Raw genomic sequence first — 27,874 nt, 5'->3', positions numbered from 1 at the left:
CCCCCTTTCCCAATCTATCACTATTCAGATTCCTTACTGTCTTTACAACCAAAGTGTATAACCTCACATGCATTTGCCCACTCACCCAACTTGTCCAAATCACGTTGGATCCTCTGATTCGTGTTATCCTGCCCCACCCCCCAATCCCGTTCAAAACAAACTTTCTGCAATCAAATTGTTATTCATTAACACGATATCGCTTGTCAACAAGGTTTTTCCTCCATCTGTGGGCCAATCTGAGGAGGCAATGACAGGTCAATGAGTTCTTTGTTGGAACGTATGTGGCTGAACTCTGAAGGCCATTTGAATAATTTCACAATGCTTTCGACAGTAAAAGGAAGAAGAACACACGTTGGAGGTAGAACACTGGGAGAGATCACAAGGAGGTAGCCAGCATTTCTAACCCAAAGAGGTAAGTGAATTATGATTGAAGCAGTAGTTATGCAATAACAGCCTTCGGCACAATGGCACTGCGCATATTGAGATAGATATGGTTTTTGTTCAGTTGTGTAAGACTGATTGCAGAAATTCAACAGCCCGCTTCAGAAAGAATAACACTAATAAACATGTACAGAGCATACTGAAGAAGGATTTGCATTTATGAAGTGTCCTTCACTACCTCAGAGTGCCTCAAAGCACTCTGTAGTCAAGACCTTGTAAACAACATTCACTGTTGCAATGCAAGAAATGCGACAACAAAATTGCACACAGCAAGGTCCCAAAAGGAGCAATGTGATATCGACCAGATGAACTGTCATAGTGGTGCTGCTTGAGGAATAAACCTTTTATCCACGTTATACTGCATCTGCCCTGCATTTGCCTACTCACACAACTTGTCCAATTCACATTGGGCAAACCAAATTAGCAATAATAACGTAGAAGAGGAATTCCTGGAGTGCATATATGATGGATGTTTGGACCAATGCGTTGAGGAACCAACTAGAGAACAGGCCATCCTCGAGTGGGCATTGTGCACTGAGAAAGGATTAGTTTGCAAACTTGTTGTGTGGGGTCCCTTGGGGACGAGCCACCAGAACATGATAGAATTCGCCATTAAGATGGAGAGTGAGTGAGTTGATTCTGAGACTAAGGTCCTGAGACTAAATAAAGGAGACTATGAAGGTATGAGGTGCGTGTTGGTTGTGATAGATTGGGCAACGTTACTTCAAGGGTTGACAGTGTATAGCCAATGGCTAGCATTTAAAGAGTGCATGTATGAATTACAACAATTGTTCATTCCTGTCTGCCGCACAAAATAAAATTGGAAGAGTGACTCAACAGTGGCTTACAAAACTATTTAGGGTTAGTATTAGATCCAAGAAGGAGAACATAAAATGGCCAGACTAAGCAGCAAACCTGAAGATTGGTAGCAGTTTAGAATTTAGCAAAGGAGGACCAAGGGAATGATTAAGAAGGGGAAAATAGAGTATGAGAGTAAGCTTGCAGGGAACATAAAAACTGAATGTAAAAGCTTCTATAGACATGTGAAGCGAAAAAGATTAGTGAAGGTAACTGTGGGTCCCTTACAGTCTGAAACGGGGGAATTTATAATAGGGAACAAAGAAATTGCAGACCAATTAAATGCATACTTTGGTTCTGTCTTCACAAAGGAGGACACAAATTACCTCCCAGAAATGCTGAGGAACATAGGGTCTAATGAGAAGGAGGAACTGTGTGAAATCATTATTAACAGGAAAATGGTGTTAGGGAAATTGATGGGATTGAAGGTTTATAAAGCCCCAGGGTCTGATAATCTGCATCCCAGAGTACTTAAGGAAGTGGCCCTAGAAATAATAGATGCATTGCTGGACATTTTCCAAAATTCTATAGACTCTGGAACAGTTCCAATGGATTGGAGGGTAGCTAATGTAACCGCACTATTTAAAAAAGGAGGTAGAGAGAAAAATAGGAAATTGTAGACCGCTTAGCCTGACATTAGTAGTGGGGAAAATGCTGGAGTCCATTATCAAAGATGGAATAGCAGAGCACTTGGAAAACAATGACTGGATCGGACAAAGTCAACATGGATTTACGAAAGGGAAATCATGCTTGACAAATCTATTGCAATTTTTTGAGGATGTAACTAGCAGAATAGATGAGGGAGAACCAGTGGATGTGGTGTATTTGGACTTCAGAAAGCTTTTGATAAGGTCCCACCTAAGAGATAGGCATGCAAAATTAAAGATCATGGAAATGGGGGTAAGGTACTGACATGGATAGAGAACTGGTTGGCAGACAGAAAAAAAAAGAGTAGGTAAAAAATTGGCACTTTTCCGAGTGGCAGGCAGTGACAAGTGGGGTACCGCAGTGATCAGCGCTAGGACCCCAGATATTCACAATATATATTAATGATATAGATGAGGGAATTAAATGTAATATATCCAAATTTGCAGACGACACAAAGCTGGGTGTGTGTTTGAGCTGTGAGGAGAATGCAGAGAAGCTCCAGTGTGATTTGGACAGGTGAGTGAGTGGGCAAATAAATGGCAGATACAATGCAATGTGGATAAAGTGAGGCTATCCACTTTGGTGGCAAAACAGAAGGCAGATTATTATCTGAACTGCGCCTTGGTGTCCTTGTGCAGCAGTCGCTGAAATTAAGCATGCAGGTGCAGCAGGCAGTTAAGAAGGCAAATCGTATGTTGGCCTTCATAGCGAGAGGGTTCGAGTACAGGAGCAAGGATGTCTTGCTGCAATTATACAAGGCTTTGGTGAGACCACATCTGGAGTATTGTGTGCCGTTTTGGTCTCCATATTGGAGGAAGGATGTTCTTGCTATGGAGTGAGTGCAGCGAAGGTTCACCGGAATGATTTCTGGGTTGGCAGGACTGACGTATGAAGAGAGATTGGATCGATTAAGCTTGTATTCGCTAGAATTTAGAAGAATGAGAGGGTATCTCATAGAAACCTACAAAATTTTAACAGGAATGTACAGACTAGATGGAGGAAGGATGTTCCCGATGGCGGGGGAGTTCAGGACCAAGGGTCACAGACTAAGAATAAGGGCTAAGCCATTTAGGACTAAGATGAGGAGGGATTTCTTTACCCAGAGAGTGGTGAACCTGTGGAATTCTCTACCACGGAAAGCAGTTGAGGCCAAATCATTAATTATATTCTGGGTACTGCCTGTGTGGAGTTTGCAAGTTCTCCCTGTGTCTGCGTGGGTATTCTCCGGGTGCTCCGGTTTCCTCCCACAAGCCAAAAAGACTTGCAGGTTGGTAGGTAAATTGGCCATTATAAATTGTCACTAGTATAGGTAGGTGGTAGGGAAATATGGGGACCGGTGGGGATGTTTGGTAGGAATATGGGATTAGTGTAGGATTGGTATAGGTGGGTGGTTGATGGTCGGCACAGACTCGGTGGGCCGAAGGGCCTGTTTCAGTGCTGTATATCTAATCTAATCTAATATTCAAGAAAGAGCTAAATATAGTTCTTAGAGCTAAAGGGATCAAGGGCTACGGGGAGCATGCTGGAACGGGATACTGAGTTTGGATGATCAGCCATGACCGTATTGAATGGCGGTGCAGGTTCGAAGGGCTGAATGGCCTACTCCTGCTCCTATTTTTCTATGTTTTTATGTAGGCCCCTTCGGTCGTTCACGACTAAGCTGATTCTTTGCAGAGCAATTCAATAACTCAGCCTGGACGTGGACATCTGATGGATTGCAAAAGGTAGTTTGAATTTCTTAAAGTTAAATGACTGTCAATGAAAACAGGAACATGTTGTGACATCCATCCACACGTCATGCCACTTCCCAATGATTCCTGCAGATGAATGTAATCGGCAAATGCCCGCATTTAGTAATAATTACCTTAGATATTACAGCGTGGATTCCACAATGTACTCCTCATTTCTGAAGTGATGTTGAATTGACTTTGTTTGCCTGTTAGATGAAAACGAGAAAACGAGTAGCCATCATTGGCGCTGGTGCCAGCGGCCTAACTTGTATAAAGTGTTGTTTGGATGAAGACTTGGTGCCTGTATGCTTTGAGAGGACAGATGACATTGGAGGGCTGTGGAACTTTCAGGTAAGTTACGATTCTTTTTAAAAGAAAGTATCGGTATCAATTCAGTAAGATGTAGCAATATTACATAATTAGAAACAGGAGTGGGTCATTCAGAACATCGAGTTTTCTCCACCAATTAGATCGTGCCTGATTTGTGATTCAACTCACTTTAGCCGCGTTTCTTAAACATCCATTAATATTCATGCTTTGTAAATTAATCAAACTCGGTATTAAAAGATCCAGTTGAACTCCAGCGAAACCAGCCTTTTCAGATACCGGACTAGTAATTCAGTGGCCCAGGCTAATGCCATCGGGGCACGGGTTCAAATCCCGCCACAGCACCTGGTGGAATTTTAATTCAATCAATTCATAAACATTGAAAGTTAGCCTCAGTAATGGTTCAAAAATCTCCATTACGAAAGGAAATCTGTCCTTCGCACCTGGTCTGGCCTATATGTGACTCCAGACCCACAGCAATGTGGTTGACTCTTAACTGCCCTCTGAAATGGCCTAGCAAACCATTCAGTCGTCATGGGCAATTAGGGATGGGCAACAAATGCTGGCCTTGCCAGGGACGCCCATAGGCTATAAAATAAGAAGAAAGCTCAACATTTTCACCAACCTTCTTTGTGAAAATGTGCTTATAAAAATACGTAAATCGTCTATCTCTATAGGTAAGTCCACTTGTTCTTGTTTTCTCCACCAGATGTTATAGTTATGTCGAATCTACCCAAATAAATTACTTCAAACAGGCTAAAACTTTCGATCCCCTCCTCTCTTAATACTCAAGGGAAATCAAGCCAATCCTATGGTGCAGTTACTCACAATTGAAATCTTTATTGCACAGCGTCATTCTGGTGAATCTGCGTTCACTACCTTCCTGAGATGCATTTCCCAAAAGAAGTATAGTAAATGCACCAGAGTTACTGGTGCTTTGAATGTCAGATCTGGCATATTGCAGACAGTTGATGCGTTACCATCACCCCCACACCCCGCCCCACCCCGCCCCCAAACAATCCAGCAGTACTGTCAAATATGGATTTTTACCTTTGGATTTTCTTCATTAGGAACAAGCTACGGATCGCAAGGCCAGCATCTATAAATCATTGATCATCAATACTTCCAAGGAAATGACGTCTTACAGCGATTTTCCTGTTCCCGATGATTACCCAAATTACATGCATCATTCCAGGATTCTGGAGTACTTCCGGCTTTATGCCAACCGCTTTGATCTGATGAAATACATACGGCTGAAGGTTAGTTCTAACTATTGGTAATGAAAGATCTTGTTGGCACTCCTTGATAGTCTTGTCCTACTGATCTATAAACATGATGGACATGTGGCAGCCCTGCTTCAGTAGATAACACGCTTACCTCTGCATCCAGAAATGGTGGTTTCAAATGCCACTGCATGAAACGTGAGCACATTGGCCATATTGCAAGGGCCTGGTGCAGTACTGAGGTAGTGCTGCAGAGTCGCAGGTGTCCTCTTTCGAAAGCGACATTAAGCCTGCATGCCCTGTCAGATGTATGCAGAAAATCCCTACTTTCACTCTCTGCGAAGAGCAGACGAGTTCTCCATCATCCTGGGCCTACATTTTCCCAAACCAACATCATTAAACTAGGCAATCTGGTCATCATGTTGTCAGTCATGGGCGCTTACTCTGCATAAATTCACTGGTGTGTTTCCTACACTACAATGGTGACGAACGTTCAAAGGTACTCAATTGGCCGTGGAATATTTTGAAATGACCTGAGGTCATGACCAGTGCTATATACATGCAAGTCTTTTTTTTCTTCTCTGTGATGAGTGAGATAATTAAGGCATGTTCTGAAGAAGGGTCACTGATCCGAAACGTTAACTCTGCTTCTCTTTCCACAGATGCTGCCAGACCTGCTGAGTGGTTCCAGCATTTCTTGTTTTTATTTCAGATTTCCAGCATCCGCAGTATTTTGCTTTTATTTGAGATAATTAAGGTTGTCGGGTCCTTCTTATGAACAGACCTCTGGCGTTGAAACAACTAAGATTTAAGTTCAGGGAGATTTCTGTAAGAATGAATATGACTGCGAATAAGTCTTGAGGAGACTTTAATTAAATTAATTAAATTTGAAACAATCCGTTTGAATAGGAGTAGGCCTTTGGTCCTAGATCTGCTCGGTCATTCAATTAGCTTGTGGCTACACTAATTCTTGACTGCATTTCCACACTATGCTTCCATGTCCCTTAACCCTCTTGTCAAATAAAATTCTCCCCATTGTGAACTTAACAAATTAATTTAGACTCAGCAGTTATTTGGCTCGAGTTTTCCAGAATTCGGCTGCCCTTTGTTTGAGTATGTGCACACACCGAAACGGTGTAGGACTAATTTGAATGTTATAAATCCTTTTCATGAACTCCATTAACCTTTGGAAATCGTTTCCTTCTCTCCCATATCATACCTTGACATCATTTTAAACACCTCAATTAACTCACCACTAAATCGTCTATACTCACGGGAGTACGGGTCTAGTCTATGCAGCCTGCAGGCATAATGCATCCAATTTAACACTGGGCTCATTTTGTATTGACAGAATTGTTATGAGCAGAAAATTGGCAATCATTTCTTTGCAGTTGGACGTGTTTTTGTTAAAGCCACGTTGAAACATTGTACGCAGAGCACACTTTTGGTTAATAAATGCTTAGGATTCAGTTTATTGGCCATCACCAAGGCTAATATTCATATAATCTATTGGACTGTTGCAAATTCCCATCGACCTGTTGCTAGGACATCCGGTGTGAAGAGAGGTGTGCACGTTGCTTTCTTCGACGTTGATCATTTTGTTTCCTTTCGTGGGATTTCTCTGTAATTTCTAAAAACACTTAATAATGTAAGCATGAGCTGCAAAGCAGAATACTACCTTTGAGTTATTATGGCAGTTAGAATTACATCATCGGCTTTCCCCTATTGGTATTGAAAAGTAGATGGGAAAATCTAGCAATTAAACCCATATTATAACAAAAAAAAATACAATATAATGTAATTGCTAATTCCATATCCCGCAGGCGGAGTAGTCTGCAATATATATTACAGGCAAAGAATATTGATTAACAATATTATCGGTGTGGTTGTTCATATATCCCAGATAGGCAAAAGCAATTCATTTTCACATCAAGTCACGGCAGTACAATTGCAGTGTGGAGTAGAGCGCAGAAGCAAACATTATTGTTTCGAAACAATCAGACTTAGAATACTGATAACATTATAAATATATTATATAATACTATAAAAAAGTATTTTTTTAACAAGGGATGAAAGCCGTCGTATTTACCTTTTGTTCCTTTTTTTAAATCCTAGAGGATGCTATCGAGGACATTTTTGAAATATCGCCCACTATTATTCAATCCAGTGTAAACATCCGCTCTTTCCACATTGTTTGCAGTGTGCACTCTCTCAAATATGCGCTGCAGTAAATCACCAAGTTTTCTTTGCCAGCACCTCTCACACACGCTGTATCTACTGCTTAAATGTACAAGGGTAGTAGGTGCATTGAAACTTCTTTACCTCCAAGTTCCCTTCCATGTCATACAGCCTCCTGATGTGGATATGCATCACCGTTCCTTCATATTCTCTTGGTCAAACCCTTGCACTCGCTACCTAACAGCATGGTAGCAAGTGAGTTCACCACCATGACCATCTCAGGGGAAACTGGGGATAGATCATATATGCGGGCCCACCTGGCAGTGACCGCATCGCGAGAATGAATAGTAAAATCGTCTTCCTGTTTCCACAGACCGACGTGTGTGCCATAACGAAGCGACAAGATTTCTCCTCCACTGGACAGTGGGACGTGGCAACCAAAGACAGCGACAGCAATTTGGAGACATATATTTTCGATGCCATTATGGTCTGCACTGGCCACCACAGCAGCCCACATCTGCCTTTGGACTCATTCCCTGGTGAGAATTTCAAATTATGTTTTCTTCAATTGTATCAAACAAGCTGTACAAAACTCTGGTGAGGCCGCACCTAGAGTATTGCGTGCAGTTCTGGTCACCGCATTATAGGAAGGATGTGGAAGCTTTGGAAAGGGTGCAGAGGAGATTTACTAGGATGTTGCCTGGTAGGGAGGGAAGGTCTTACGAGGTAAGGCTGAGGGACTTGAGGTTGTTTTCGTTGGAGAGAAGGAGGAGGAGAGGTGACTTAATAGAAACATATAAGATAATCAGAGGGTTAGATAGGGTGGATAGTGAGAGTCTTTTTCCTCGGATGGTGATGGCAAACACGAGGGGACATAGCTTTACGTTGAGGGGTGATAGATATAGGACAGATGTTAGAGGCAGTTTCTTTACTCAGAGAGTAGTAGGGGCGTGGAACACCCTGCCTGCAACAGTAGTAGACTCGCCAAGTTTAAGGGCATTTAAGTGGTCATTGGATAGACATATGGATGAAAATGGAATAGTGTAGGTCAGATGGTTTCACAGGACGGCGCAACATCGAGGGCCAAAGGACCTGTACTGCGCTGTAATGTTCTAATCTAATCTAAAGGTTTCAAGCCTGTAGCTGAATCCCGACTTGGGGATGCATTCTAAATGCATGGGCCACCTGTCATAATCCCCGCTTTGCATTCAGTTCCACTGACATTCTTTTTTAAAAGTTATTTCAGAGTTGTTTGTATTGCTGGTATTTGTTGCCCATCCAGAATTACCCTTGATAACTGAGCGGCTTGTCAGGCCATTTCAGAGGGCAGTTCAGATTTAACCACCTTGCTGCTTTCAGGTGAAGCAGCGATTTACTTGTACTTCTTTCAATGTAGTATACTGTATTCGCTGCTCACAGCGTGGTCTCCTCTACATTGGGGAGACCAAGCGCAGACTGGGTGACCGCTTTGCGGAACATCTCCGCTCAGTCCGCAAGCAGGACCCTGAGCTTCCGGTTGCTTGCCATTTCAACACTCCCCCCTGCTCTCATGCTCACATCTCTATCCTGGGATTGCTGCAGTGTTCCAGTGAACATCAACGCAAGCTCGAGGAACAGCATCTCATCTACCGATTAGGCACACTGCAGCCTGCCGGACTGAACATTGAGTTCAATAATTTCAGAGCATGACAGCCCCCCACTTTACTTTCATTTTTAGTTATTTTTTCTTCCTTTTTTTTTACATTCCTTTTTACATTTGTTACAATCTTTTTTTGGCATTTATTTCATTTCATCTTAGTTTGTTCAGTTTGCTTACCCACTGTTTTTTTCAGGTTGTTTTTCTTCAGGTTTGCACTTGCTGCTGTTCAATATTCAGTATATTCACACCTAATCTGTACTAATGCTTTGTCTTTCAACACACCATTAACATATTGTTTGCCTTTTCTCCGTGACCTTTTGGTCAGCTATGTGGCCTGGTCCAATCTGCACCTTCTCCTTTGTTATCTCTTGCCCAACCCCCACCTCACTTGTTTATAATCTGTGACTTTTCTAATATTTGTCAGTTCCGAAGAAGGGTCACTGACCCGAAACGTTAACTCTGGTTAGCCATATAAATACTATGGCTACAAAAGCAGGTCAGAGTCTGAAAATTCTGCGGTGAGTAATTCGCCTCCAGACTCACAAAGCCTGTATCATTTACAAAGCACATGTCAAGAGTGTGATGGAATACTCTCCAATTGCCTGAATGGGTGAAGCTCCAACAGCACTCAAAAAAGCTCGACACCATCCAGGACAAAACAGCCCATCCACCACCTTCAGCATTCACTCCCTCCAGCACTGGTGCATAATTGCAGCAATGTTCACCATTTACAAGATGCACTGCAGCAACTCACCACGGCTCCTTCGACAGCACCTTCCAACCACGCGACCTCTACCATCAAAAAGTACAAGGGCATGGGATGCACAGGAGCACCACTACCTGCAAGTTCCCCTCCAAGCCATGCACCATTCTGACTTGGAACTATATCGGCCGTCCCTTCTCTGATGCTGGGTCAAATTCCTGGAACTCTCTGCCAAACAGCACTGTGAGTGGACCTAGCCCACATCGACTGAAGCTGTTCAAGAAGGCGGCTCAACACCACCTTTTCAAGTGCAATTAGGGATGAGCAATAAATGCTGGCCTAGTCAGCAATACCCACATCTCATGTATAAAACAAATCTAGGCACCTTGGGGCCAATACATCCTTACCCACTGAAATATCTGTCATCACATGGTGGAAAATATTCTTACAGAAAACTTAGCATGAATTAGAAATCCTATGACAGGACTGTTCATAGTTGTTGTACACATTCTTTGAGCATATATTTAATTTCTATTATGTCATAGCTCATTATCAACTCATATTGCATTGCATCATCATCCCTTTCGTGGTTTAATCACTCCTGCCCTCCCTACCCTCTCTTTCCTTTCAAAAACTCGCTTTCCCTGGCCCTGGAGTTATAATATGTTAATCGCTGATATCTCACAGTTTTAATGAAAGATTATTGACCTGAACCTTAAACTCTGTCCCTTTGTCCACAGTTGAATCATGGCCACTTGACTTTATTCTTGCATTTTCCGGTTTCTTTCCGATCTCCTGCATCCACAGTGCTTTTATTTTGTTCTATTTCTGAGTAGGTGAACAGAGCTTTGAACGCAGCTCTCGAACATCATGCGTATTTTGTCTATTTGTGTGTATATATCCAGGCATAGAGAAGTTCAAAGGTCAATACATGCACAGTAAAGAATACAAAGACGTGCAAACATTTGAAGGGAAGAGAGTGGTAATAATCGGAATTGGAAACTCTGGTGGTGATCTGGCCGTTGAAATCAGTCATTGTGCTAAGCAGGTAATACCAAAATGTTGAGTGTTCTTTGCGTTCTGACAAAGACAAGGGCCAAGGAATTTCGAATTGGGCGAGGGTGCTGAACAGCCGTTATCATATGGGACACCTGTTATAAGTCCCTCTTGCTATTCAGTTCTACGGAAATCAGCTGAATATCAAGCACATAGTTTACCGAGTCGTCATTATAATATTCATTTTGTACTACCGTTTAAGTTTTATTTACATACGAATTAGGAGCAGAAGAAGGCCATTCGGCCCGTCGAGCCTGCTCTGCCATTCAATAGGATCGTGGCTGATCTGTTTGTGCATCGAATTCCACACTCCCATATACCTCCCCGCCTTAACCTTTGATTCCCTTGCCTAACAAGAATCTATCTACCTCCACCTTTAAAATATTCTAATGACCCCGCCTCTACCCTTTCTGAGGCAGAATTGAAAAGTCACACAGCCCTCTGAGAAAAAGAAAATCTCTTCATCTCTGTCCTAAAAGGATGACCCCTAATTTTAAAACAGTCCCCCTCTATTTCTGGACTCACCCTCAAGAGGAAACATCCTTTCCACATCCACCTTGTCAATACCATTCAGGATCTTATATAAAAGCAAAATACTGCAGATGCTGGAAATCTGAAATAAAAACAAGAAATGCTGGAAATACTCAGCGGGTCTGGCAGCATCTGTGGATAGAGAAGCAGAGTTAACGTTTCAGGTCAGTGACCATTCTTCATAACCGGATATTCTATACTTCAAGCAAGCCTCCCCTCATGCTTCTGAACCCCAGTGAAAACACGCCCTGTCTGTCCAACCTTTCCTTACAAGACAACCCACTCGTTCCTGGTATCAATCTGATAGACCTCCTCTGAACGGCCGCCAACGCATTTACATCCTTCCTTAAATAAGGAGACCAAAACTGTGCACTGAATTCGAGATGTGGTCTCAGCAATTCTCTGTGCAACTGAAGCATAACATCCGTACTTTCATTTCCAATTCCTCTTGTAATAAAGGATAACATTCCATATGCCTTCAATATTACTTGCTGTAACAGCATACTAACTTTTTGTGGCTCATGTACTGGAACAACTAGATCCCTCTGCACCTCGGAATTCAGCAAGCATTCTCCCTTTAAGTAATAAATAATTAATTTACATAATTTGGATTAACCTTCTCGATTGATCTCCCCTTACATTACTGAAATCTCTTCCAGGTGTTTCTCAGCACAAGGAGAGGTTCCTGGGTATTTAATCGTGTCGGACAAGACGGCTACCCGACTGACATGTTACTGAGCTGTCGATATGAACATCTAATAAGAAATGTGTTACCTTTTTCCTTCACCAACTGGTCTGTTGAAAGATCCTTGAACAGCCGATTTAATCACACAAATTACGGACTTCAGCCGAAGCACAGGTGTGCAGCATCCCAAAGACATGTAACTGAATTCGATTTCGGTGATGTATTGTGCTATTCAAGACAGGTAACTGAAGACTGTTGGATAGAACTGCAATTGATATTTGGGGCCTCCCAAACATTGGTGGTAGTTGAGGCTTCTGTCCCCTTCACCATAGAAGGTTAATGGAGTGATCCGATTGGCTGCTTCAGAGGTTAAATGAGTGTAAAGGGCGCATGGGGAGAAGCAATTTCATTTGTGGGGAAATCAAGAACAGGGCTTCAAAACTTTTAAATTGGAGCAGTATCTTTGAGGTGTAATTTCCCACAAAAAGTAATGAAAATCTAACATTTTCTCCCTAACAAAGTCTGGAAATTGGGGTCTATTAAACATTGCATACATTTCATAATCAAGATCGATAGGATTTTGTTAAGGAAGAATATTGAGGGTAACAGAACCAACTGGGGTAAATGGAGTTAAAATATAGATCAGTCATTATCTAATTGGATGGTGCTCACAGCCTTGAGTGGCTGTATGGTTCCTCCTCTTTCTATGCTCCGTCCAAGTAGCTATTTCCCTAGCACTTGTCATAAAGCTGTGCACTCACTTCTGAAATGATTTGCATCAGTTCACTGCACTGATTAATATTCCGCTTTAATCATCATTGCAGGTTTTTCAGTCAACACGCCATAGTCAATGACGAATTGCCAAACAGAATTATTTCAGGAAGCATTCTGGTGAAATCAAATGTGAAGCAATTTACCGAGACCTCTGCCATTTTTGAAGACGGCAGCGTGGAGGACATCGATATGGTTGTTTTTGCGACTGGCTACACCTTCTCTTATCCATTCCTGGACGAATCTATCGTAGCAGTTAACAAAAACCACGTTTCTCTCTACAAGTATGTTTTCCCGCCTCACATGGAACAGCCTACTCTAGCCATTATTGGCCGCATCCAACCATTGGGAGCGGTTATGCCCATATCGGAACTCCAGGCTCGTTGGACAACACGAGTGTTTAAAGGTATGAGAACAATAAACATGAATCTCAAATGGGGAGAAATGTTTGAAAGCAGGACTTGGATATATAGAGCGCCTTTCAGACCTCAGGACTTCCCAAAGTGCTTGATCGCCCATGAAGTGCTTTTGAAGTGTAGTCACTATTGTAGTGCAGGAAGCACAGTAACCAATTGGCATACAACAACAGCAATGCAATGATGAGTATTGTTTAATGATTTGGAATGAGGGATAGATATTGGTCTGGACACAACTCCCCTGCTCTTAGAATCATAGACACTTCCACAGGCATAGAAGCAGGCCATTCGGCCAATCGAGTCCATGCCGGCGCTCTACGGAACTATCCAATCAATCCCACTCCCAAGCTCAATTCCCGTAGTCCTGTAGGTCTTCTTTGATAAAGTGCAATGGGATCTTTTACGTGCAACTTAGAGAACAGATGGAGCCTCACTTTATTGCGTCATCTGAGAGAAGGCACCTCCAACAGTCTCTCAATGCTGCACTAGATTTTTCCACTCAAGGCTCTGGAGTGGGAACCCACAGACTTCTGGCAGGGAGGCAACAGTGCCATTGCTGACCCGAGAATTACACATTACCAGAGCGGTGCATCTTAATGCAATTGCTTTCTTGAGTGGACATCAGTGACGTTTTGAACGCTTACTCTATTTCAACTGGGAGGGAAAATCAACTTGAGCGAGAATGCAAAGCAAACAGTATGGCACCAGTTAGCAGTTATAACCTCATCCAATATGTAGAGTGCTTGACATTATGAAATTGAATAACCAGCCAAGTGTACAACTGGAGGCTCATGCTTTATCGTCCGTTTGCATCTCCATCCAAGTCAAATTTAAATGTTTCATCTCCAAAAAAAACAAGTGTGTCGAATCACTAACTTCCTGTTTTATGTCGTTCTTTATCTTTAACATGTATAGGTTCCTTACCATAAGCAGGTCACACCTAAATGTAACGTTCAGCTTGCTTTCCCACCTAGACAGGACTCACAGCAGCTGCAGAAAATTTATGAAGACTGCTTCTGAAATTCTCGTTCTCATCCTGTATAAGTATTACGGTGAATGCATGTAGTCGGGGTGAAATTTGACGTGGGCGGGGACGCCAAGCAGAAAGGAAAGTTTTGGTCGCCCATAATAGGTGTCACCCCATATAGAGTTCTATTCAAACATGAAGGGTCCGAGAAGGGTCACTGACCCGAAATGTTAACTCTGCTTCTCTTTTCACAGATGCTGCCAGACCTGCTGAGTGGTTCCAGCATTTCTTGTATTTATTCCATTCAAACATGGTTGGCCACAGATGTGATACTATCCGTTTTACATCCCTGCTCGAGTCGAATTTCATATATATATATATATATATTACTGTGTTAAAGAGTGCAATAACTTTAGACTTCACGGTTTTAGTATGGCAAGCCTAGGTTGTTGTCCAGACTTAATTGCGTTGATTTGAGCATTTAACGTTTCAGGTTTAGAAAAACTGCCTTCTGTCACTGACATGTTGTCAGAAATAAAGGATAAAAGAGAAAGAATGGCGAGCAGGTAAGAGCGAAACATATAATCGTAGAATCAATTAATAGTGCAAGACAGAAAAAGGCCGTTCGGTATAGCGAGACTAAGCCAGACCTTTTGAAGCGAAAAACAGTCATTTCCACAATCCCGTGCATCCCCATACCCCTGCAATTATTTTTCATACATGTATTTACCCAATTACCTTTTGGAAGCATTAACTGATTTTCTTCCAGCACCCCATCAGGCAATGCAATCCAAATCCTAACCACACTTTGTGTTGTTTTTTCTTCTGGCCTCTGCTTTTGCCAGTCACCTGAGGTCGGTGCCAACCAGCTACCAATATTCAGTCATTATAAACGGTTTCACTCTATTTACATTATCCAAAATCTTCATAATTACAAACGCCTACATTCAGAAGGCATTTGACACGTCAAATATTACTAAATAAAATTAAAGCCATGGTGTAGGGGGTAACATAGTAGCATGGATAGAGAATTGGTTAGCTATCAGGAAACAAAGAGTAGGCGTTAATCGGTTTCAACGTTGGCAAGCTGTAACTAATGGAGTATAACAGGGATCCGTGCTGGGGCCTCAACTATTTACAATATATATCAATGATCTGGGTGGGAGGACAGAATGCATAGTTGCTAAATTTGCAGATGACACAAAGATAAGCAGGAGAGTAAGTTGGGAAGAGGACTTAAGGAGTCTGCAAAGGGGTGTAGATATGCTAAGTGAGCGGGAAAAGATTTGGCAGATGGATTATAATGTGGAAGAATGTGAACTTGCCCACTTTGGCTGGAAAAATAGAGAAAACAAAACATATTATGTAAATGGAGACAGATTTCAGAACTCTGAGATGCAGAGGGATCTGGGTGTCCTCGTGCACGAAACACAAACAGGTAGTATGCAGGTACAGCAAGTCATTAAGAAGGCAAGTGCAATGTTGTCATTTATTGCAGGGGGAGTGGATTGGAAAAGTAGAGGTGTTTTACTACCGTTGTATAGGGTATTGGTGAGACCACATCTAGAGTATTGTGTACAGTTTTGGTCTCCTTACCTAAGAAAGGATACAATTGCATTGGAAGCAGTACAGAGAAGGTTCAAAATAAGGGCACTCCATTTAAAACAGAAATTAGGAGAATACTTTTTTCTCAGAGGTCGTGAGTCTGTGGAACTCTTTTCCCCGGAGAGCTGTAGTGACAGTGTCATTGAATGTTTTTAAGGCAGAGGTAGACAGATTCTTGACAATCAAGAGAGTCAAAGGTTATCGGGAGCAGGCAGGAAAGTGCAGTTGAGTCCACAAACAGATCAGCCATGATCTTATAAAATAGTGGAGCAGGCTCATGGGGCCGGGTGTCCCACTCTTCCTCCTAGTTCTTATGGTGGGATGCAAATCTCATCTGAGCCTTCTCTGTTCTCTGTTCTATCCAACTAACTATAAGACCTGATCCCTGGATCCATTCGCATCAATTGGTGCTATCCCAATTCAAAGACTTTGCGTAGTTCTGAAGTGTGATGCCCAGTATTGGACACAATACTTTTGCTGGGGCCGAAAGAGCGTTTTAAATTGGTTTAGCATAACTTCTTTGCTTTTGGAGTCTATGCCTAAGTTAGCCTGTCACCTGCCAAAATGTGTACACAAACATCAGGTCTTTCTGTTCTGACACTGCCTTTCAAATTGCATCATTCTTCATATCAAAATGCATCACCGCACAATTTTCTGCGTTGAATTTCACCTGCTATCTGTCAATCAGTCCACCAACTGTCTATGTCCTCTTCAAGTCTATTACAATCTTATTCTCTGTTTATACACTCCTAAGTTTCGCGACATTTGCACATTTCAAAATTATGCTCTGTACCCCATGTCTTAGTGATTAATGTCTATCTATAAAGGTAGTAGTCCGAATACTGATTCCTGGGGAGCTCTGCTGTATGCCTGCCGCCCGCCCAGTAAATCAACATTCCATCTTTTATCCCTTAGCCTATTTTATATCCAAGCTGATACTTCCCCTTTTATCCCATGGGTTTTAATTGTCCAAACAAGCCGAGAGTGTCGTAATTTATCAAAACCCTTTTGAATTTCAACAGCACTGATCTCCTGCACCTTCACCATTAGGTCATCAACAATGTCTTCCATGTTTATTCATTTAGCACTGAAACAGGCCCTTCGGCCCACCGAGTCCGTGCCGACCATCAACCACCTATTCAGACCAATTTGTGCTGACCATCAACCACCCGTTTATATTAATCCCATATTCCTACCACATCCCCACCTTTCTTCAATTCTTCGACCTCTACTGGGTATCTTCCTGCCTATAATGGCCAATTTACCTACCAAACTGCAAGTCTTTGGCTGTGGGAGAAAACCAGCGCACCCAGCGAAATCCCACACGGTCAGAGGGAGAACTTGCAAACTCCACACAGACAATACCCAGAATTGAACGCGGGTCACGGGAGCTGTGAGGTTGCGGTGCCACCCACTGTGCCACTTTTCATTCTTTATAAATCTGTGCTCAAACTCCAGCTGTTAATTGTTTCCAAGGTTATTGTTTCTAAAATTTTCCCGACGACTGATGATAAACTGACTGGTCTGTGATTGCCAGGGATATTCTTCCCCCTTTTTTGAATAAAGGCGGGATATTTGCAATACTCCAGACCTTTGGAATCATTCCTGCATCAAAAAACACTGGAAGATTTTGACCAGCACCCCCACTCCCGCAATTTCTCACCTTACTTCCCTCAACAACCAATAATGCAACCCATCTCGACCGTGTGACCTCGACACTTTAATTACTGACAGATCTTACAGTACCTCATATTTATCTTTCTCTTTAATCTCCCTGCAGTATCACAGCAACTTCCTTGTTTACCATAGCTTTGGCCAAATCCTGTTCCTTGGTAAACAACAATACCAATTACACATTTGGTACCTCAGCCACGCCTTCTGTCTCCACCAATCGATCTCTATTTGATCCCTAATAGTTCCTACCGCTGTCCCCTCAAACCTTCTTCAGTGAAGTAACCGCATTTCCTGTATATATATTTTTTCTTTCATGGGATGTGACTATTTGTGCCCATCGATAATTGCCCTTAATTGCGTGGCTTGCTCGGCCATTTCAGAGGGCGGTTAATAGCCAATCACATTGCTGTGGTTTGGAGTCACATGTGGGCCAGACCAGAAACATTAACCAATAATCACAGTACAGAGCTGTACAATTAACCACACCGCCACTCACCTTAATGCTAAATATAATATTTAGTTCTTGAGTTTATCCCTCTGTTTCACGAGTGTCTGCCTTTGTGGTTCTCACAACAGGCTGTGCATTCTCTTCACTCCAAATGGAAAAGGGCACCATTAAAAAATGCTCCTGGGCTCTCATTTTGCTCAGCTGACGGTAATTGCACTGCTCCTTGCTCCAAAAGGACATATCTATCTTCTCTCTTCTGAGCTGTTTGAACTCAGTTGCAGAAGTTCAGACACTTGTGGAAGGAATCAAGATTTCCACTGTTCCCGCTCAGATCAACATGCAGGGCGGCCACATGGGAAACTAAATGATTGTGACCCCTTTCCAAAGCAAAAAAGCAACATAATAGTGCTATGGCGAAATTAGATCAACTATACCCAGCAGGATGGGCAAGTGCCCTCCATCTGTACTGTAAGATCAAAGGAAAAGAAATGCCTTTTGGGTAATAGTACAAAATGGTCAATTGTGTATTGGCTGCCTGTTATATATATTGTTTTCATTCATGGGATGTGGGCATCACTGGCCAGGCCAGCATTTATTACCCATAACTAATTTTCCTTGAGAAGGTGGTGATGAGCTGCCTTCTTGAACCGCAGTGCTGTTAGGAAGGGAGTTGCAGGATTTTGACCCAGCGACAGTGAAGGAACGGTGATATGGTTCGAGGTCAGGATGGTGTGGGACTTGGAGTGGAACTTGCAGGTGGTGAGAGAACATATAACATGGAACATACAACAGTACAGCACAGTCCAAACCTTCAGCCCACGATGTTGTGCCGAACCTTTAACCTACTCTAGGATCAAACGACCTACATACCCTTCATACTACTATCATCCATGTACCTATCCAAGAGTCGATTAAATATCCCTAATGTATCTGCTTCTACTACTACCGCTGGCAGGGCATTCCACGCACCCACCACTCTCTGTGTAAAGAACCTACCTCTGACATCTCCCCGAAATCTTCCTCCAATTACCTTAGAATTATGCCCCCTGGTGATAGCCCGTTCCACCCTGGGAAAAAGTCTCTGCTATCCACTGTATCTATGCCTCTCATCATCTTGTACCCCTCCATCAAGTCACCTCTCATCCTTCTTCGCTCCAATGACAAAAGCCCTAGCTCCCTCAACCTTTCTTCGTAAAACATGCCCTCCAGTCCAGGCAGCATACTCGTAAATCTCCTCTGCACCCTCTCTAAAGCTTCCACATCCTTCCTATAATGAGTCGACCAGAACTGAACACAATATTCCAAGTGTGGTCTAACCAGGGCTTTATAGAGCTGCAGCATAACCTCGCGGCTCTTAAACTCAATCCCCCTGTTAATGAAAACCAAAACACAATACACTTTCTTAACAACCCTATCAACTTGGGTGGCAACTTTAAGTGATCTATGGACATGGACCCCAAGATCCCTCTGTTCCTCCACACTACTAAGAATCCTGTCTTTAAGCCTGTATTCCGCATTCAAATTCGACCTTCCAAAATGAATCACTTCACACTTTTCCAGGTTGAACTCCATCGGCCACTTCTCAGCCCAGCTCTGCATCCTGTCAATGTCCTGTTGCAACCTACAACAGCCTTCCACACTATCCACAACTCCAGCAACCTTCGTGTCATCGGCAAACTTGCTAACCCAGCCTTCCACTACCTCATCCAAGTCATTTATAAAAATCACAAAGAGCAGAGGTCCCAGAACAGATCCCTGCAGAACACCACTGGTCACCGAGCTCCAGGCTGAATACTTTCCATCTACTACCACCCTCTGTCTTCTATGGGCCAGACAATTCTGTATCCAGACAGCCAACTTTCCCTGTATCCCATGCCTCCTTACTTTCTGAATGAGCATACCATGGGGAACCTTATCAAACGCTTTGCTAAAATCCATATACACCACATCCACTGCTCTTCCTTCATCAACGTGTTTTGTCACATCTTCAAAGAATTCAATAAGGTTTGTGAGGCATGACCTGCCCCTCACCAAGCCATGCTAACTGTCTCTAATCAAACTATGCTTTTCCAAATAATCATGAATCCTGTCTCTCAGAATCCTCTCCAATAATTTGCCCACTACCGACATAAGACTGACTGGTCCATAATTCCCAGGGTTATCCCTATTCCCTTTCTTGAACAAGGGAATAACATTTTCCACCCTCCAATCATCTGGTACTACTCCAGTGGACAGTGAGGACGCAAAGATCATCGTGAAAGGCGCGGCAATCTCTTCCCTCACTTCCCATAATATCCTTGGGTATATCCCGTCTGGCCCCGGGGACTTATCTGTCCTCATGTCTTTCAAAATTTCCAGCACATCCTCTCTCTTAACATCAACCTGTTTGAGCATATCAGCCTGTTTCACGCTGTCCTCACAAACGACCAGGTCCCTCTCACTAGTGAATACTGAAGTAAAGTATACATTTTGGACCTCCCCTACCTCCTCCGACTCCAGGCACAAGTTCCCTCCACTCTCCCTGATCGGCCCTACCCTCACTCTGGCCATCCTCTTGTTCCTCACATAAGTGTAGAACGCCTTGGGATTTTCCTTAATCCTACCCGCCAAGACTTTTTCATGTCCCCTTCTCGCTCTCCTAAGTCCATTCTTCAGTTCCTTCCTGGCTACCTTGGAACCCTCTAGAGCCCTGTCTGATCCTTGCTTCCTCAACCTTAAGAAAGCTTCCTTCTTCCTCTTGACTAGCTGTTCCACATTTCTTGTCATCCAACGTTCCTTCACCCTACCATCCCTTCCTTGCCTGATCGGGACAACCTATCCAGCAGTCGCAGCAAGTGCTCCCTAAACAACCACCACATTTCTGTCGTGCATTTCCCGGAGAACATCTGTTCCCAATTTATGCTCCCCAGTTCCTCGCCTAATAGCATTGTAATTTCCCCTCCCCCAATTAAATATTTTCCCATCCCGTCTGCTCCTGTCCCTCTCCATGACTATAGTAAAGGTCAGGGAGTTGTGATCACTATCACCGAAATGCTCTCCCACCGAGAGATCTGCCACCTGGCCTGGTTCGTTGCCATGCACCAAATCCAACATAGCCTCCCCTCTGGTCAGCCTATCTACATATTGAGTCAGGAAACCTTCCTGGACACACCTGACAAATACTGCTCCATCCAAACTGTTTGCACTAAGGTGGTTCCAATCAATATTAGGGAAGTTGAAGTCACCCATGACAACAACCTTGTTACTTCTGCACCTTTCCAAAATCTGCCTCCCAATCTGTTCCTCCGTGTCTCTGTTGCTATTGGGGGGTCTATAGAAAACTCCGAATAAAGTGACTGCTCCTTTCCTGTTTCTGACTTCCACCCATAATGACTCAGTAGCCAAACCCTCCTCGATGACCTCCCTTTCTGCAGCTGTGATACTATCCCTGATTAGCAATGCCACTCCCCCACCTCTTTTACCTCCCTCCCTATTCCTTTTGAAACATCTAAACCCCGGAACATCCAACATCCATTCCTGCCCCTGTGATATCCAAGTCTCCGTAATGGCCACAAGATAGTAGCTCCAAGTACTGATCCATGCTCTAAGTTCATCACCCTTATTCCTGACACTTCTTGCGTTAAAATAGACACACTTCAACCCGTCATACTGGCTGCAACTTTGCCCAGTCAACTGTCTAACCTTCCTCACAGACTCTCTGCACTCTGTATCTGCCTGTTCAACAGCTACCCCATCCACTGATCCATAACTCCGGTTCCCATCCCCCGGCCAAACTAGTTTAAACCCTCCCGAAGAGCTCTAGCAAACCTCCCGCCCAGGATATTGGTGCCCCTCCAGTTCAGATGCAACCCGTCCTTCTTGTACAGGTCCCACCTTCCCCAGAAGGTATCCCAATGATCCACATATCTGAAGCCCTCCCTCCCACACCAGCTCTGTAGCCACGTGTTCAGCTGCACACGCTCTTTGTTTCTAGCCTCACTAGCCCGTGGCACCGGTATCAATACTGAGATTACTGTCCTGCTCGTCCTGCCTTTTAGCTTGCAACATAACTCCCTATATTCGCTTTCCAGGTCCTCATCCCTTTTCCTAGCTATGTCATTGGTACCGATGTGCACCACGACTTCTGGCTGCTCCCCCTCCCCCTTAAGAATCCCGTAGACTCGATCCGAGACATCCCTGACCCTGGCACCCGGGAGGCAATATACCATCCGGGAGTCTCGTTCGCGACCACAGAATCTCCTGTCTGTTCCTCTAACCATTGAATCTCCTCTCACGATCGCTCTCCTATTCTCCCCCCTCCCTTCTGAGCCACAGAGCCAGGCTCAGTGCCAGAGACCTGGCCACTGTGGCTTTCCCCCGGTAGGTCGTCCCCCCGAACTGTATCCAAAACGGTATACTTCTTATTGAGGGGAACGGTCACAGGGGATCCCTGCACTGTGCACCTATTCCCTTTCCCTCCCTTGACGGTCACCCAGCTACCTTTTTCCTGTAACTTAGGTGTCACCACTTCACTATAACTGCTCTCTATCACCCCCTCAGCCGCCTGAATGATCCGAAGTTCATCCAGCTCCAGCTCCAGTTCCCAAACGCGTTCTGTGAGGAGCTGGAGTTGGGTGCACTTCTCACAGGTGAAGTCAGCAGGGACACAAGTGGTGACCCTTACCTCCCACATCCTGCAAGAGGAGCATGCAACTGCCCTAGCTTCCATCCCCTCTGCTCTAAATTGACAGAGAGATTAAGTAAAAATAAAGGAAAACTTTACCTTACCAAACCCTCCACACAAGAGTCCTTTTTTTGGTTAGAGGAGGAGGATGTGTGGGAGACACTACAGGTGTAGTTTTTCGGGTTTTTCGGGCCACTGCCTGAATATATAAGTTCACTTACCTAGCAGTCCCCGTGTCTGCGTCCACCGAATCGCTATGTAAGTACTTTATCGTGAAACTTATCTTCCTAGCTGCCTCCTGGCACGCACTCTCACTGCTACCACTGTTCAAAAAGAAGCTGCCGAATCGCCAGTAAGTACTTTATACTGAAACTGATGTTCCCATGTATTTGCTGTCCTTGTCCCTCCAGTTGGTCGAGGTCGTGGGTTTGGAAGGTACTGTCTCAGGAGCCTTGGTGCATTGCTGCAGTGCATCTTGTAGATGGTACACACTGCTGCCAATGTGCGTCGGTGGTGGAGAGAGTGAATGCTTGTGGATGGGGTGCCAATTAAGCGGGCTGCTTTGTCCTGGATGGTGTCGAGCTTCTTGAGTGTTGGAGCTGCACCCATCCAGGCAAGTGGACAGTATTCCATCATACTCCTGGCTTGTGCCTTGCAGATGATTTTGGGGAGTCAGGAGGTGAGTTACGCGCCGCAGAATTCCCAGCCTCTGACCTGCTCTTGTCGCCACGGTATTTATATGGCTACTCCAGTTCAGTTTCTGGTCAATGGTAGCCCCGAGGATGTTGACAGTGGGGGATTCAGCGATGGTGATGCCGTTGAATGTCAAAGGGAGATGCTTAGATTCTCGCTTGTTATGAGAATGATGGTCATTGCCTAGTACTTGTGTGGCGTGAATATTACTTGCCACTTATCAGCCCAAGCCTGGATATTGTCCAGGTCTTGCTGCATTTCTACACGGACTGCTTCAGTATCTGAGGAGTCACGAATGGTGCTGAACATTGTGCAATCATCAGCGAACATCCCCACTTCTGACCTTATGATTGAAGGAAGATCATTGATAAAGCAGCTGAAGATGGTTGGGACCAGGACACTACCCTGAGGAACTCCTGCAGTGATGTCCTGGAGCTCAGATGATTGACCTCCAACAACCACAACCATCTTCCTTTGCACTAGGTATGACTCCAGCCAGCGGAGGGTTTTCCCCCTGATTGTCATTGAACTCAGTTTTGCTGGGGCTCCTTGATGCTATATTCGGTCAAATTCTGCCTTGATATCAAGGGCAGTCACTCTCACCTCACCTCTTGAGCTCAGCTCTTTTGTCCATGTTTGAACCAAGGCTGTAATGAGGTCAGGAGCTGAGTGGCCCTGGCGGAACCCAAACTGAGCGTCACTGATCAGGTTGTTGCTAAGCAAGTGCCGCTTGATGGCACTGTTCATGACACCTTCCATCACTTTACTGATGATTGAGAGTAGGCTGATGGGGCGGTAATTGGCCGGGTTGGACATGTCCTGCTTCTTGTCGACAGGACATACCTGGGCAATTTTCCACATTGCAGGGTAGATGCCAGTGTTGTAGCTGTACTGGAACAGCTTGGCTAGGGGCGTGGCAAGGTCTGGAGCACAGATCTTCAGTACAATTGCTGGAATATTGTCAGGACCCATAGCTTTTGCAGTATCCAGTGCCTTCAGTCATTTCCTGATATCACACGGAGTGAATCGAATTGGCTGAAGTCTGGCATTTGTGATGCTGGGGACTTGAGGAGGAGGCTGAGATGGATCATCAACTCGGCACTTCTGGCTGAATATTGTTGCAAATGCTTCAGCCTTATCTTTTGCACTGATGTGCTGGTCTCCTCCATCTTTGAGGATGGGGATATTTGTGGAGCCACCTCCTCCAGTTAGTAGTTTAATTATCCACCACCGTTCACGGCTGGATGTGCCAGGACTGCAGAGCTTAGATCTGATCAGTTGGTTTTGGAATTGCTTAGCTCTGTCTATAGCACGCTGCTTATGCAGTGTGGCATGCAAGTAGTCCTGGGTTGTAGCTTCACCAGGTTGACACCATTTTGTTTTTCCATTGTGTTGGTTCCCCCAGCACCTGCTGCAGACCCAGTCTTGCAGCTATGTCCTTTAGGACTCGGCCAGTTTGGTCAGTAGTAGCGCTACAGAGCCACTCTTGGTGATAGACATTGAAGTCCGACCAACCAGAGTACACTTCGTGCCCTTGCCTCCCTCTGCGCTTCCTGCAAGTGGTGTTCAACACGGAGAAGTACTGAGTCATCAGCTGAGATGGGGCGGGAGGTGGTAATCAGTAGGAGGTTACCTTGCCCATGTTTGACCTGATGCAATGAAATTTCATGGGGTCCGGAGTCGATGTTGAGGACTCCCAGGGCAACTCCCTCCCTAATGTATACCACTGTGCCACCAGCTCTGGTGGGTCTGTCCTGCTGGTGGGACAGGACATACCCGGGGATGGTGATGGCAGTGTCTGGGACATTGCCTGTAAGCTATGAATCCGTGAGTGTGACTATGTCAGGCTGTTGCTTGACTAGTCTGTGTGACAGCTCCCCAACTTTGGCACAACCCCCCAGATGTTAGTCAGGAGGACTTTGATGGGTCGACAGGGGTTGCTTTGCCGTTGTCATTTACGGTTCCGAGGTGATGCCGGGTGCTCTGTCCGGTTTCATTCCTTTTTATTGACTCTGTAGCAGTTAGGTACAACTGAGTGGCTTGCTAGGCCATTTCAGAGGGCATGTAAGAGTTAACCACTTTGTTGTGCGTCTGGAGTCACATGAAGGCCAGACCAGGGAAGGACAGCAGATGCGTTTCATGTCATGAAACAGGCAGTCAGTTCGACACTGCCCATTTTGCGCTGCAGCTGGAGGCGAATTTCTACGCCCATGGCGTATGGATCACAATCAAACTGCCCATTCAGACGAACGCATTATCAATCGTCATTGGGATGTACGGCTCCCCAACAATTTTGATGTCAGGATGTTCATTCAGGTAGGCAATTAAGTTGTGCGTTTGTTTTGCCATGCAAGGTACGTCAGTTCCCAGAGATATACCATACAAGTTGATTACGTTCCCTACATGGACGAATTGGCTGAACAGATCGGAGTCAAACCCGATGTCAAGCGCCTCTTCCTCAGCGATCCACGACTGGCGTACAAGGTCTTCTTCGGCCCATGCACCCCATACCAATTTCGCCTGAGCGGGCCCGGGATGTGGGGGGGAGCCAAGGAGGCCATCCTGACCCAATGGGACCGCGTAATTAAGCCGACCAAAACACGCACCTCAACTGGCAGGCTGGACGGCTCCTCTCTTCCACTGCTTCTCAAGCTCATAGCGCTGCTCCTCGTGGTCTATGTTGTATGCTTGTTTCTCTGAATGTTGGGAAGGTGCAAAGGCATCGTGTACAAAAGACGCATGTCATGCCTTGCCTCAGTCGAATAATCGGTAGCCATTCAGACACTATCCATATCATAACGTTGTAATTATTGGCATAGAAATTCGTCAGATACATTTTGCATGATATGGTGGCGGAAAATGAGCGGTATTGCACTGGTATTGCCTGATATTCTGCTCCATTTAAGTCGTTGCAACTGAAGTTTGGACGGGGAGTATAGAAACGACGACTACTGCAATGCCACCTGTCATTTTCTTGCGAGCATGGAGTTGACTTTATAGCTCACACTTCATTGCTTTTTTCGGGATAGATTGCCCTTTTGCTATTTAATTGAGTCGATGTTTAATGCTTGACTGATTTCGATGCCCATTGCCCACCTGAAGTGCTGATGTTATGCAGATATGATTAGTTAAATGATCTAACCCCTTGATTCTCTGGAGTGATCCACACATTGGCAAATGCATCTCTTTAAAATATAAATCTTGTTGCTTAGACCTGCAGTTTGCTTTAAATAAGCTGTAAATTTGCATTTGAGGTTAACAGTCTTTATTTGTCTTTTCAATAACACTGTACAATGAAGAATAATTGCCTTTCAGTTGTAGATGTAAACAATGACGCTCTTCATTTCACATATACTTATGTGCAATTTAATCTATTAAAATCAATCGTAATGATCTGCTTGTACTATCATTGTAGAATGCCATATCTCATGGTATTTATTTTACACTTTCACCTTTTAACGACAGAAAATGCGCAGTCAAAGATGCTAGGGGTAACAATTCATCTTAGTGGTTAGCGAAACATGGTCGGTTTCATATAGGGTGTCTATTTAGCATTTATTTTGTTCGTTCCTGTGATGTGGGCGTCGCTGGCTAAGACAGCATGTATTACCCATTCCTAATTGGCCTTGAGAAGGCTGTGGTGAGCTGCCTTCTTGAACCACTGCAATCCATAAGAACATAAGAGCTAGGAGCAGGATTAGGCAATTCAGCCCCTCGAGCCTGCTCCGCCATTCAATTCAATGATGGCTGATCTCATCTCGGCCTCAACTCCACTTTCCTGCCCATTCTCTATAATCCTTCAACCCATTTCTAATTTAAAAATCTATCTATCTCCTCCTTAAGATTACCCGATGTCCCAGCATCCACCGCACTCTGGGACAGTGAATTCCACAGATTTACGACCCTTTGAAAGAAGTAATTTCTCCTTGTCTCTGTTTTAAATCTGCTACCCCTTATCCTCTCGTTCTAGATTGCCCCTCAAGAGGAAACCTCCTCTCTATGTCTACTTTGTCAATCCCCTTAATCATCTTATATACCTCAATTAGATCTCCTCTCATTCTTCTGAACTCTAGAGAGTAAAGGCCTAAACTGCTCAATCTCCCTTCATTAGACAAGCCTCCCATCGCTGGAATCAATCTAGTGAACCTCCTCTGAACTGCCTCCAATGCAACAACATCCTTTCTCAAGTAAGGGGACCAAAACTGTACACAACACTCCAGGTGCGGTCTCACTAATGCCTTGTCCATTTGAAGCTACACTTCCCTACTTTTATACTCCATTCCTTTAACAATAAATGCCAAAATTCCATTTGCCTTCCTTGTCAACTGTTGTACCTGCAAACTAGTTTCTGTAATTCATGCACGAGGACACCCAGATCCCTCTGCACCGAAGCACTCTGAAGTTTCTACCCATTTAGATAATAATTTGCCTTTCTATTCTTCCGACCAAAATGGATAACCTCACATTTATCCACGTTAAAATCCTTCTGCCAAACTTTGGTCCATTTATCTAATCTATCCATATCCATTTGTAGATTTCTTATTTCTTTTTTGCAACTTACTGTCCTACCTATTTTTGTGTCATCTGCAAATTTGGCTATAGTACCTTCGATCCCCCG

General features: G+C 44.1%; 1 protein-coding gene across 3 annotated transcripts; it reads left to right on the top strand.

Annotated features, from left to right (window-relative positions):
* Positions 1–331: 331 nt before the first annotated feature.
* Positions 332–26,614, top strand: LOC137356371 (flavin-containing monooxygenase 5-like). Of its 3 annotated transcripts, XM_068022260.1 has the most exons (10): positions 351–412; positions 3,583–3,671; positions 3,891–4,028; positions 5,075–5,263; positions 7,779–7,944; positions 10,653–10,795; positions 11,994–12,193; positions 12,844–13,196; positions 14,667–14,739; positions 25,611–26,614. In XM_068022260.1, the coding sequence occupies exons 3-10, from the start codon at positions 3,891–3,893 to the stop codon at positions 25,954–25,956; spliced, it is 1,608 nt and encodes a 535-aa protein (XP_067878361.1). In that variant the 5' UTR covers positions 351–412; positions 3,583–3,671; the 3' UTR covers positions 25,957–26,614. The 3 variants fall into 3 exon arrangements, with proteins under 3 accessions (XP_067878359.1, XP_067878362.1, XP_067878361.1); XM_068022258.1 differs by lacking the exon at positions 3,583–3,671 and having other exon boundaries at positions 332–412; XM_068022261.1 differs by lacking the exons at positions 3,583–3,671; positions 14,667–14,739; positions 25,611–26,614 and having other exon boundaries at positions 332–412; positions 11,994–12,260; positions 12,844–12,960.
* Positions 26,615–27,874: the final 1,260 nt, after the last annotated feature.

Source organism: Heterodontus francisci, chromosome 45, assembly GCF_036365525.1.
Source record: "Heterodontus francisci isolate sHetFra1 chromosome 45, sHetFra1.hap1, whole genome shotgun sequence".
NCBI lineage: Eukaryota > Metazoa > Chordata > Chondrichthyes > Heterodontiformes > Heterodontidae > Heterodontus > Heterodontus francisci.
Note: the sequence above shows the minus strand (reverse complement) of the source record. Positions and strands in the feature narration are given on the sequence as shown.

What these genes read in the sequence shown, in the direction of transcription:
- LOC137356371 (XM_068022258.1), top strand. Translation starts at nt 3,891, where the DNA reads ATGAAAACGAGAAAACGAGTAGCCATCATTGGCGCTGGTGCCAGCGGC. An exon ending in GCCTTTGGACTCATTCCCTG is followed by an intron (nt 7,945 to 10,652) that starts GTGAGAATTTCA and finishes GTATATATCCAG; the next exon opens with GCATAGAGAAGTTCAAAGGT. An exon ending in GGACTTCAGCCGAAGCACAG is followed by an intron (nt 12,194 to 12,843) that starts GTGTGCAGCATC and finishes TCATCATTGCAG; the next exon opens with GTTTTTCAGTCAACACGCCA.